This window comes from Callospermophilus lateralis, chromosome 18 (assembly GCF_048772815.1).
Source record: "Callospermophilus lateralis isolate mCalLat2 chromosome 18, mCalLat2.hap1, whole genome shotgun sequence".
Taxonomy (NCBI): domain Eukaryota; kingdom Metazoa; phylum Chordata; class Mammalia; order Rodentia; family Sciuridae; genus Callospermophilus; species Callospermophilus lateralis.
The window spans coordinates 55,285,689-55,298,831 of record NC_135322.1 but is presented as its reverse complement, the minus strand read 5'-3'; the positions used below and the strand labels follow the sequence as shown (position 1 = coordinate 55,298,831).

Below are 13,143 nucleotides of genomic sequence, written 5' to 3'. Positions count from 1 at the left end.
TTGGTCCAGGGCCTGCCAGAGCCTACCGACAGCCCCAGCCCCTCAGAAGAAGCTCCTTAACCAAACCCAAAGCTGCCTCCCTCTGGGCCTACCTCTGCCCTGGGAGTGGCAAAGGTCTAATCTCATCCCCACGATGAGGTTTTCCTCTGTTATTCTCTGTGCACTGGAGATACAGACCCCACTCCTAAGATTCTTAGCACCTAGTGGGTGGAGGTGGAAGAGAAAAATGGCCCACAGTACAATGCAGTTACAGGTGATGCAGGCAGGCAGAGTAAGAGGCAAGAACCGCCGAGTGGGTGAAGGCATCTGCACGGGCCTCACTCGTGGGCTGGATCTCCAGGGCTAAGGCAGGCAGGGGGATTCCAGGGAAGGAAACAGGAGCAGAAGTACAGAGCTGGGGGGAAAGAATGCAGTATATCTTAGGAGCCACAGGTGATTTGGTTTGGCCCTAGTAAGGTGACAGAATCCAAACCTCAGTTGGGGATGTGGTCAGCAAGGTCAGATCTTGAGACCTGAGTGCTCTGCTGTGGAGACTGGACTTTGCCTAAAGGCCATGAGGCACCATGGAAGGTTTTAACAGCATGTGGAGGCGGCGGGGGGCGGGGGGAGTTGAGGGGGGCTGCTGGGGTTGCCATGGGGCAAGAGGTGATAAGGTAATGGATTAAGAGCACCAAAATGACCCTAGACAGATTGATTTAAATTGAGGTGAGATCCATATACCATCAAATTAGCCATTTTAAAGTCTACGGTTGCTGGGCACAGTGGCGCACACTTGTAACCCCAATTGCTCAGTAAGCTGAGGCAGAAGGATCACAAGTTCAAAGCCAGCTTCAGCAACTTAGTGAGGCCCTAAGCCTGTTGGACATGGGGGAGGGAGGCAGGTTGAGTCCGGCTCCTTTGGAAATGTGAGAACCCCTCAATGAGGAGGGAACCCAGGAGGAACAGCCTAAGAGAAGAAAGAGGAAGTTGACTGGCTTCTTTGGGGGGGATGTTAGCTATGGGGCCCGTGCACACATGGAGATGCCCAGTAGCAAGCAGCCATCCAGGGGAGGGTTGGAAGTATAGAGATGGGGGTCGTCAGCATGTGGGGAGTGGCTGAAGTGAGATGGAGCCGAGAAGGTGGAGAGGCAAAGCTTCAACCCTGGGGACAGAGGCAGAGTTTCCATGAGACAGCCTGAGAAGGGACAGATAGACGCATCAGTTGACGGTGGCCATGGTGCACAGCTCGAGGTGTCCCAAAGAACCACCCACACGCAGGTGGTGTATATGGCACAAGAACTGTATTTTGATATAGTTGTTATTTACAAAGAGAAAGTATGGCCAAAGCGAAGGCCTGTGGGAGAGAGAGGGAAAGCTCAGAGGGTGAGGATAGACACAGAGGAAACTGGACCAGAGCTGCAGGGACAAGGATTGAAGTCCTCGTGAGGCCAAGGGCAGAGTGGAGTGGAGAGAAGTAACAAGAGTTGCAAGGGCTGCAGGGTGTCCCCCGCCCCCCAACCTTTGAAAATCATTAGGTCTGTCCAGCCTTCCCATCCCCATCCAGGCCCATCTTGAGTTTTCCCAGGTCTTCCTCGGATGCTGTGATTTCAAGTCTTGTCTGCTGAGATTTCTACTTGGGTTTTCCTCCCCTTCCTGCCCATGGTCCCCAATCTTCCATCAGTAACCCCTGTCTCCACTGGCTTTGTTGGGATTGTCTCTTCTCACCCGTGCCACTGTGGCAAGTCACCCATCCAGGCAGCAGCCCGGCATCTGGCCGTAGCTCTGCTTCCTACAGTCCCTCTAAGGAAAACGTGCTAAAGAGCCTCTCCCAAGCCTAGTACAGGTCCTCACAGCCTCTTCCCAGTTTCACCCAAGGCCTCCAACAGTGTTTCCTGGCAACAGCTCCCCAGCTGCCCAGGGGTGACGAGGTGGGGACATCCAGAGCCACCAGGCCTTGGTGTACCCTGGAACCCATCAGCTCTGACTCAGGCCTCTCTGCCTCTCCGGCAGAGTACTCAGTGGCTGTGCCTGAGTCTGTGTTCCCCGGCCTCTTCGTGTTGGGGATGTTCCTCTGGAGCCTCATCGAGTACCTCATCCACCGCTTCCTGTTCCACATGAAGCCTCCCAGCAACAGCTATTACCTCATCACGCTGCATTTCGTCATGCACGGCCAGCACCACAAGGTCAGTAACGGGGCCCACCACCTGCAGCTATAACCAGCCCCCCAGCGGTGGATCTTCCTGGGAGTCTGATGTTGGGCTGGAGTGACAGGAAACCAAGGGCTTTTGATATCGCTGAGTTGGATAACTGGATTGGGCATCCTAATCTGAGCCAGGTGGACAGAGGGAGCATGTGTCTGCACAAACTCCATTGTTATTTATTTAATTGTTGGTTCCGGGGATTGAACCCAGAAGCACTTTACCAGGGAGCTACATCCCCAGCCCTGTTTATTTTTTATTTCGAGACAGGGTCTCACTAAGTTGCTTAGGTCCTTGCTAAATTGCTGAGGCTGGCCTGGAACTTGTGATCCTCCTGTCTCAGTCTCCCAAGTTTCTGGGATTAAGGCGTGTGCCACTAGGCCCTGCCCCATTGTTATTGACCCAGGTACTCTGCATGCATCATCTTCTTCAATCCTCACAATAACTCACCCATTCACCCACCCAACATATGTTCACTGAGTGCTTTCTATGGGCCAGGCCCTGTGCTAGAGGAAACAGTCAAAATCCTTGCCCTGGGGGTGGCTCCTCCTCCTCCTCCTCCTCCTCCTCCTCCTCCTCCTCCTCCTTTTTAAGTGGGGGTTGAATCTAGAGACCCTTTACCACTGAGCCACATCCCCAGCCCTTTTCATTTTGAGACAGGGTCTTGAAAAGTTGCTGAGGCTGACCTTGGACTTGTGATCCTCCTGTCTCAGCTTCCCAAGTCACTGGGCTTACGGGTGTCATGGCACCCGGCTGCCCTTGTGGCTCTGTTCCACAGACCAGGAAACTGAGCTATGGGGAATCTAGGGAACTCCACAACCCACCCAAGGTCACACCTGGCACTGCCAGGATATTGTGCCTCATTCTGTGGCCTCTGGCATCTGTGCTCTCAAGCACTCACCCCCTTGGGGCACTTCAAGGACTATGTGACTTTAACAGAAGTGGGGACTAGAAGCCAGATCTGCCCTGTACTCTGCTGTCTTTGTCCTTTCCCAGAGTGAACCCCGGGGAGTCATCCCCACAATCCAGACTTCCCTGAACATTTACATCTTCCCAAAAGTGAGTCCTTAAACTGGGGATGTAGCTCACTGGTAGAGCACTTACCTAGCACTCAGGGGGCCATGGATTCAAACCCAGATACCAAAATAAGGAGGAGGAGGAAAAAAAATAAAAGTGAGTTCTTTTCCCTCACATTCTATTTCTTGCTGGGCATGAATCAGAAGATGTGGCATGGAAAATACTTTTAGGACACAGTTCAGATGTAGAAGAAAGAAGCAAAACTTTAAGACCCTTATATTGCTGATAATGAACTTGGGTTTCATGGCAGCAACTCAGCTTCACTTGTCTGAAGGAGTTCAGTCAAACTCAGGATTTTACTGACCTACGGAGAGAGTAGTCAGGTGGGTGGATGTGATACTCACCCTGTTCTCCCAGAGTGGATCTGTATTCCAGGGGTCCTATGTAACAGCCAGACTTGGTTGCGTGGCCAATCCTGGGCTGACCTGTCACTCAGGTATGCTCTAAGAGTTGTCAGGCCCCACCTGGCCAGTGCCCTTCCTCCAGGTTGACATTCAGCCCATCTGACCCCTTCTCTCCCAGGTGTGCTGCATCCACAGCCATGTCCGCGCCCCCACCCACCCACCACCCTGTGGCTTTCGCAATGCCTGTCAGATCTGCTGCCTGCTGTGTTAACTTCACCATCCTCAGAGGATGAAACAACTTCCTGAGGATCTGCTAAGGTCACCCTGGGGACCCAGGGGCTGTCTCAGTCTCCCTTTCATAGACACTTCCACACCAATATGTCTAGGCCCTCCGCTGCCTCACCACACCATGAGGACACAAAGAGCCTATGTAGCCTGTAGCCACGTGGGCTCCAACAGGAACCTCTTCTCAGACGTCCAGGGCTATCTGAGGGTCCTAACCCAACTGTGACTTGCAGCTGGCTTAGACCCTCACAAGAGAAATAACCCACACCCCTTCCAGCTCCACTTTCAGTGACGGTAGCTTGAGATCGGCTCTGGTAGAGGCATTTTCACCATGAGAATTATCAAATGCTCCAAATCAGGGTCACTCCTTCCCTCTCCCTTTCTCCCTCATCCTCCCTCTGTCCTTTTTCTGAGAGCTGGTTCTCTAGCCCTGCACGGGTCCCTTGCTGCTGGTCTGAGTGTAGGAAGACCCACATTGCCTGCTCTCTCTCTCTCTCTCTCTCTCTCTTCAGCCCACACAGGGTCTCTCCTTTTTCAGAATGCTAACCAAGCAGTCTAAAGGCTTACCAGAGCCTCTGAGATTTAACCAAGGGCCTAGCCCTTTTGTTCTCTGGTTCACTGTGATACCTTTTGGAAGAAGGCAGGCCTCCTGTTAGGAGATGGTGGTGGGGACGCCTACATTGTCAACTCTGTCTCTCTGGTCCCTCTGTCCACCACCAACTGCACCAACCCCAGCTCACTGAGGTCCCAGAAGACTTCAGGCCTCAGTCTCCAGAAAGACCCTCAGGCCAGGGGTGCAGAGCTCCTGTGTAGCACCAAATAAGTTCTAGAATCCGGTAGCTTCTGGAGAATGCAGTGGCTCTGAGCTGTTGGCACATCCTTACCCATCCTGCCCACGTCACACCTAGTCCTGCTTTCTTGGGAAACTTGCCTGATCTCATCCTGGTTTGAAACCGGGGAGCAGCACCCTCTCTCTAGGTCTTTCAGGCATGGTGGCCCTGCCCTCTATAAAGCTGCCAATGATGCCAAGCCTAACCATGACAGATGGCTGTCCTCTCACCGGAATGTCTGGCTGCTCCACCTGATCCTCCATGGGGAGTATCTCTGGTTCACCATTCCATGACCACAGAGAGGCCCTGGGGCCCAGGGCTGCCTCTGACACCCAGGCCTCTATCCACAGGCACCCTTCGATGGCTCCCGCCTGGTCTTCCCCCCAGTGCCAGCTTCTCTGGTGGTTGCCTTCTTCTACATGGTCCTGCGGCTCATCCTGCCTGAGGCAGTGGGAGGCACTTTGTTTGTTGGTGGTCTCCTGGGCTACATCGTGTATGACATGACCCATTACTACCTGCACTTCGGCTCTCCACACAAGGGCTCCTACCTGTACAGAATGAAGGCCCACCATGTGAAACATCACTTTGCACACCAGAAGTCAGGTGAGGACGGGTCCCGCTTCCCTTGTTCATTTGTTGATTTATTTGACAGCTGCCATTGAGTAGCTACCAAGATCCTGGCTCCATTTAAAGTACTGGGCACACACAAAGGGCTCCCTCTTTACCACTTTCTGGTGGAAGTGGCTGTGCAGAGACAGGCAAACAAGGAAGTCAATAAATGACAAAGATGATTTCAGACAGTGTAAGCGCCATAAAGAAAATAAAGCAAGGTGGTATTTGAGGAACCACAGGGGTGGGAGGGGGGCCGAACACCATCCAGTAAAACATTATGTGGACCTTGTGTTGCTTTTAAACTTTCTGACAGCCACATTAAAAAGGAAGAATAAACATGAATGGTTGGAACTTTAATGCTATATTTATTAAACCCAGTAAAAATAACATGCGATTAATATAAAAAAATCATTAGTGAGCTATCTTGCATTCTTTCTCTTATATTAAGTCTTCAAAATCCAAGGTGTTTTTTGCACCAATAACACATGTCAATGGATGTCAAATCTTCACTGGGAATACTTGATCTTTATCTAGATCTTATAAAATCTAGATCCTCAGGCGTAAGCTGCTCCAGATGTGCTTACATGCTTTCTAGTAACTGAATTGAGTATCCCTTTTTCACATTGAAACTGAATTTGAATGAGATAAAGTCTGAAACTCAGCTCCTCTGGAGCTGTTGCCACATTCCCAGAACCTAGTGGCACATGTAGCAACTAGAGGACAGCAAAGCTCAAAACAGAATGGCCCAGGAAGGGATTACTGCATATGCCATTAGAGCTGAGGCCCAAATAAAGAGAAGCCAGGGCTGGGGTTGTAGCTCAGTGGTCAAGCACTTGCCTAGCAGGTGTGAGGCTCTGGGTTCAATTCTCAGCACTGCATGTAAATAAATTAAAGATATACCAACAACTAAAAAAAATATTTAAAAAAATAAAAATAAAGAAAAGCCAGCATCTGGGAAGGAGTGTGCCAAGAGCAAGGTTGGTTTGGCCAGCCCTGGGGCAGAAAGGAAGCTGGCCCCATAAGAGGTGAGAAGGGCAGGGGAGAAGCAGGCAGAGCCAGGCAATCCCAGGGACTCAGGCAAGACCAGGAGTTTGGGCTTATTCCCACTGTACCCTGGGAAATAGAAACTAGAAACAAGGTTCCCTTGTACTCCTGTCCTACCAGGGCGGTCCTGGCAGACAGGGCGGATGTTGAAATCTTCCCTGCACGCCTTCCCTGCCCTGGCTCCCTTCCCGGGTAGGTTTATCTCTGCCTCTTCGTCTGTACCTTACCTTCTTTCCCACTTGTCTCCCTTTCTAGGATTTGGCATCAGCACTAAATTGTGGGATTACTTTTTCCACACACTCATCCCAGAGGAAGCCCACCCAAAGACGCAGTGACAGCTCCTCCCAGCTCCTCCATTCTGCCTTCAGCCTGGCTGTGGCCCCCGCCCCCACCCTCCATCCAGACCCTGCTAAGAAGGTTGGTTGGGCCAGGCAGGATGGGCTTTGTTGGGCCCTGGGTAGAGGGTACCAAGGAGACCCTGAGGCAGGACTGCCCTCCTGGCTCACCATGGGAGGATCATGGCCTCTTGATGGCCAGGTGGCCCTCAGGGACTGGCTCCTTCCCGGAGCATCCTGGCCTTTCCACTGGCATCCTGGCTCAGCCTCAGCCCATAAGACTGCTTCAGAGCCCAACCAACAGCCCCAAGGGGCATGAAGAAAACTGACCCCTGGGGCCAGACCTGGGCCCCCTCTGTGCCTTAGCACCTTGGGCTCCCTGGGAGCTGCCTCGAGCGGTGGAGGGACCAGTGTCACAGCAGGGGCAGGGTGGTGGGGCCTGTGGCTCTGCCTGCCCCTCCTGCACTTCCTGAAGAGGGTTGGATGGCTCTGAGGTGAATGAAGGGCTCTCACAAGAAGAGACAGCATGATGCCTCCCACAGGCCTCCTTGGGCCCCAGGGCAGCCCATCTAGCCCCTGCCACCACAAATGGCTGCTCACACAGCCGGCCCTCCCCTGTCTGTGCAGAAGCCTAGGGTGTCTGGCCTCTGCCTCAAGCCGGGCAGGTGCCCTGGCCCCTGTCTTTGGGAATCACCAGCTGCTCTAGCCATCTCTCCTCTGGCCCTAGAGCCACAAAACTTCTTCCCCAGGGAGACTGAAGAGGCCCTTCCACTGGTGGCCCACCCCAGCCCCAGCCATTCTTGGCCTCCACCTGGCACAAGTGGGCCCCTGTGGCCCCACTCAGGACCCGCCCAGCCAGTGCCTCCTGAAGCCAAGGAGGAGCCTTCGTGTGGTGCCTTATCTCCCGCCCCACATCCCACACCCTGCAGATGAGGCTCCATCCAGACTTCCTTGTAACCAAAATCCTCACTGCTCCTGAGAGGGTCTTATTTATAAATGATAGAACTGTCCTCAGTCTGGCCACAGACCAAGCAGCTAGTCAGACAGCCCTGTCTAATCCTACATGTCGAACTCATGTAAAAATCGCTTTGCCCTGTTTTTGGCCCCTTCTCACCCACAGACCATTACTACTTGAAACTTGTTAAAAACTCGATTCGTGTAAAGGCTAAAGAGAAGCAGTTCGACCGATCCTGTGATTTGTACTGTTTACTGCGAGGCTATTTAAAGATTTTGGAATAAATATACAAAATTACAGTTGTGAAAAAAAAGATGTAAATAAATTGTATATTTTGAAAAATAAAACATTGAAAAGAAACCTGCAAGGATTCGTTGTTGTTTGTTGATGCCAACTCCATCGGATTCCTCCATCGTGACTGGGACATGGCAGGGGGACTAACAGGGAAAGGATTTTATTTTATTTTTTCTTAAGTATTTATTTTTTAGTTATAGGTGGACACAATATCTTTGCTTTATTTTTATGCGGTGCTGAGGATCAAACCCAGTGCCTCACACGTGCAAGGCAAGCACTCTCCCTCTGAGCCACAATCCCAGCCCCAGGATTTTATTTTATACTGACAAGGTTGTGTAGAACTGCTGGGACCTGGTGACAATAAAAAGCTGACCGACTCTTATGGATTTATTACTGTGTTTAAATCCTCCTTAGGTGGCATCTCCCCTTATTGCCTGCATCCCAGGGGATGGCTCCTGCAAACTACCTGGATATGGCCACTGTGGAGGGGTCTCTTCTGGAATTTATGCAACCCTAGCTAAGATTCATCAAGAATGTTTAATGTTTGCTGGGCGTGATGGCGCACAACTGTAATCCCAGTGACTCAGGAGGTTTAGGCAGGAGGATGGAGAGTTCAAAGCTTCAGCAACTTAGCCAGGCTCTAAGCAATTCAGCGAGACCCTCTTTCTAATAAAATATAAAAAAGGGCTGGGGATGTGGCTTTGTGGTTAAGCACCTCTGGGTTCAATTCCTGGTACAAAACACGCACACACACACACACACACACACACACACACACACATTTTTTTTTTAAAGTGTTTGTTCAGGAGAAGTGCTGTTTAAATTATGATCTGTTGGAAGTAAATATGGGCAGGGTGCAGGGGCACAGGCCTGTAATCTCAGGTTCTCAGGAGGCTGAGGTGGGAGGATTTCAAGTTCAATACCATCCTGGGCAACTTAGCAAGACCCTGTCTCACAATTAAAAATTTTTTAAAGGCCTGGGAAATGTTGCTCAGTAGTAGAGCACCCCCCTCCCCAGGTACTACCACACACACACACAAAAAAAAAAAAAATAAAATTAAAAATTGACATGACCCTCAGTGATCCTATCAATCTATCTCACTGATTCTCCACCAAAGACCCAGCTGGCCAAGGACAGGCCAGAGCTGTTGTATGTCTAGAGGGTACATCACTTTGGCTTCACAGACCTGGGCTTTGGAGCATTTCCTGATGGACCTGAAGAACTACCCTATTAATTCTGCCCCGTTCCATTCCTCTGTTGCCTCTGGTCTCTGATCTCTATTTTTGAACTTCGTACAATTTCTTACTGTGCCCAGCACAATGACCAGTTTGTAACAAGGCAGATAAATGCTAGTCTTCTCTCCAGCCAGTATGTCTAATGGTTGCCTCTCAGCCTGTTTCCTGGCCTCTGCTGCCCTCTGGTGGCATAAAGGAGCCCTTCCCCTTTATGACTGCCTTCGTATGACTGTTTCTTGAAGCAGGTACCTGATTTTTACATTCCAGTACTTTCCCACTTTACCTGTTCTCTTGATTTACTTTCTTGTATCATTACAATTTGTGAGAGGAAATGTGTATAAACTCTAGGTTTCCAAAAAGCTACAATGGCTACAAAGTTTCAACTGGAACTTTCTTTACATACAGTTAGGTGTTTTGCTTGAATGAATTTTAGTTACAAAGGATGTCACGGGATGAATGTAAAATTAGAAGATGCCAGGACTCTCATCTTCAGAAAAAGTCCATCCCAGACAGCTATAACAGAAAAGAACTCAGAATAAAATCTCTAGTTCTAGAAAAAACATAAAGGTAGAATCCCAGCTTCATTTAGGTCCTTGAAATGCAAACGCTAAAACAAGAACATAGGTGCAGGTAGTGTGTTGGGGAGGTTTGGGAAGGGAATGGTGGGGAATATTTCTTTTTTAAATATTTTTGAGGAGGTATCATGGATTGAACTCAGGGACATTCGACCACTGAGCCACATCCCCAGCCCTATTTTGTATTTTATTTAGAGACAGAGTCTCACTGAGTTGCTTAGTGCCTTGCTTTTGCTGAGGCTGGCTTTGAACTCGTGATCCTCCTGCCTCAGCCTCCTGAGCCACTGGGATTACTTACAGGCATGCACACCATGCCCAGCAGTGGGGAATATTATGTGAAGATGAATATAAGTTCTTATATAAACTCTGCAAGGCCATCTTGAGAAGCATAGAAGATAGCTGCCAAAATTGTCCACCTAAAGGACAAGAAACTAGAACATTTGCTCACCAGCTTCCACCCTTATTGGTTGAGGATTGTGTTCAGGGGCATCAATTCCTCCCTCTCTTACAGGCTACTCCATGACTTACAAACTCTTAGTCCATTTTGTGTTGCTATAACAGATGCCTGAAACTGGATACCTTATAAAGAAATGTTTTTTTGGTGGGGTGGGGAGTTTGTTGAATTTTAGGGATTTGTGGGGGTTTTGTTTGGGTTTTGTACTGGGGATTGAACCCAGAGCACTGTACCACTGAGCTGCATCCACAGTCTCTTATTTTTTAGTTTGAAACAGAGTTTCACTAAGTTGCCCAGGCTGGACTTGAACTTGTGAACTTGCAATTCTCCTACCTCTCTAGTAATTGGAGTTACAGGTGTGCAACCAACACACCTGGCTGAAGAGAGGTTTATTTAGTTCATAATTTAAGGGACTGAAATTTCACGATCAGGTGGTCCCATCTGCTTAGCATCTAATGAGGGCTTCTGGCTATGCCATATTATGGCAAGTGGCATCATGGCAGGAGCATGTAGGAAAGAGGGATTCGGGGTTGGTGCCAGGCTATATAACAACCTGCTGTAGTGAGGTTTTTTATTAAAATATTAGTTGTAGATGGACACAACACAATGCCTATATTTTTATGTGGTGTTGAGAATCGAACCTGGGTCCCACCTGTGCTAGGCAAGTGCTCTACTGCTGAGCCATAATCCCAGCCCCTGTTGTGAGTTTTGATCTAATCCTACAAGAGCTAGAATTCCCACAAGACAGCAGTACCCATCTTAAAGACCTAAACACCTCTCTTACAGTCATCACCATCTTAATACCTTCTTGGGGAATTAGGCTCAACATTGAGTGCTGGTGGGAACAAATCACAGTGCAAGCCAAGAAGATTCCTTGGCTTTAGTAAGGTTCTCAGGCAAACGCAGGAAGATGAAGACATGCACTTGAAGTAGGATTTGTCAGTACAAGTTGGTGTGGGAGCCCAGCATTGTGGCACACACCTATAATCCCAGCCTCAAGAGGCTGAAGCAGGAGGATCACAAATTCTAGGCCAGCCCTGGTGATTTAGCAAGACCCTGTCTCTCTTCCTAAATGGCAGTCCCAGTAAGAGCCTTACCTGCATATCTGCTTGTCCGACACAGTTTTGTTTCCATCATCAGGTCAAAAGCCGTCAGTGTCTGACATCATTATAACTGAAATACACCCCCAGCCTGGTAGGGTTTTTTTTTGTTGTTGTTGTTGTTGTTTCAGTTTGATAAGGTTGATAGTAAGGTCCCCACTTTCACTTGTGATTTTTGTTATTTTCACCTTTTCTATTTTACTCGGTCTAGCTAAAGTTTTGTCAGTTTTGTTAATTTTTTTCAAAGAACCGACTATTAGCCTGGAACAGTAGTGCATGCCTGTAATCCCAGTGACTTGGGAAGGCTGAGGCAGGAGAATCTCAAGTTAAAGGCCAGCCTCAGCAATTTAACAAGGCCCTAAGCAATTTAGTGAGACCCTGCCTCAAAATGTAAAATGGATGTGGGATGTACTCAGTTGTAAAGCATCTCTGGGTTCAGTTCCCAAGACCAAAACAAAAACGAAGAGCCAACTTTTGGTTCTGTAGATTATTTTGACTTTAGTCTTTACTTTCTCCTTTCTGCTGGCTTTGAGTTTGGTTTGCTCTTCTTCCTGTCCCTTAAAGTGTAGAGTTGGGCATTGAGATTCTTTCTTCTTTTTTTCACTCTAGACATTTACAGCTGGAAACTTACCTATGAACCTTGCTTTTGCTTCATCCCATAAGTACTGGAAATTCTAAAAATATTTTCTAATTTCCCTTGTGACTTCTTTGACCCACTGGCTGTTTAAGAGTGTTTCTTAAGTTCCGTATGCTTGTGAATGTTCCTGCTTCCCTTCTGTTATTGATATCAAACTTCATTCCATTATTGTTGAGGGACATAATTTATACGATATCAATCTCTAAATGTATTGAGCAAGAGCTGGGAATATAGCAGAGTGGTAAGAGCACTTGCCAAGGGTGGGTGAGGCCCTGGGTTCAATCCTTGGTACCACAAATAAATAACTAAATTTATTGAGCAAGATGTATTTTCACTTCCTTGAGAAAATTTTCTCCTTAACTCATGGATTATTTAGAAATATTATGTGATATGTGGTTTGCAAACATTTTCTCCAGTCTATAACCTGTGTTTTCATCCTCCTAACAGGATCTTTGCAGAGCAAGTTTTAAATTTTGATCAAGTCTGACATATCATTTTTTTAATTTTATGGATAAAGTTTTGTGTGTGGGGAGGAGGTACTGGGGATTGAACCCAGGGTCTTGCACATGCTAGGTAAGTGTTCTCCCACTCTGCTAAATCCCCAGTCCTGGGTGGTGCTTTTAATATCATGTCTAAGAATTCTTCACTTAGCTTTAGATCCTGAAGATTTTCTCCTATGTTTTCTTCTAAAACTTTTTTAATTTTTTAATTTTTAAAATAACAATTCTAAGATAAATCCAAAGAAAGTGGGAATTAATTCTGAATAGTGTGTAAGTTTTTTAGTATGAATAACCACTTTTATTAAATAGACTCATTTGAAACTTTTTCAAAAATTTACATTTTCTTGCTGGGCGAGGTGGGGCACCCCTATAATCCCAGTGGCTTGAGAAGCTGAGGCAGGAGGATCTCAAGTTCAAAGCCAGCCTCAGCAAAAGTGAGGTGCTAAGCATCTCAGTGAGACCCTGTCTCTAAATAAAATGCAAAATAGGGCTGGAGATGTTGCTCAGTGGTGGAGTGCCCCTGACTTCAATCCTCAGTACCCCCCCTCCAAATTACATGTTCTCTATAGGAAAAGAATCTTTCACTCCATTTGCTCATTTCTCTGCACTTTCTAAAAGTTTTAAATTTTACATTTAAATCTATGATCTATTTGGTTTTTGTATAAGGTATGCAGCTTAAATCAAGTTT

The 13,143-nt window shown here is 48.1% G+C and overlaps 1 protein-coding gene across 1 annotated transcript in view; it reads left to right on the top strand.

The window, feature by feature from the left end:
- The window catches only part of Fa2h (fatty acid 2-hydroxylase), a 50,808-nt gene extending 42,846 nt beyond the window's left edge, over positions 1-7,962 (top strand). The window contains exons 5-7 of the mRNA XM_076838690.1: positions 1,990-2,162; positions 5,064-5,316; positions 6,625-7,962. Coding sequence (XP_076694805.1) covers positions 1,990-2,162; positions 5,064-5,316; positions 6,625-6,704 — 506 coding nt within the window. The 3' untranslated portion in view covers positions 6,705-7,962. The remainder of the gene's footprint in view (positions 1-1,989; positions 2,163-5,063; positions 5,317-6,624) is intronic.
- Positions 7,963-13,143: the final 5,181 nt, after the last annotated feature.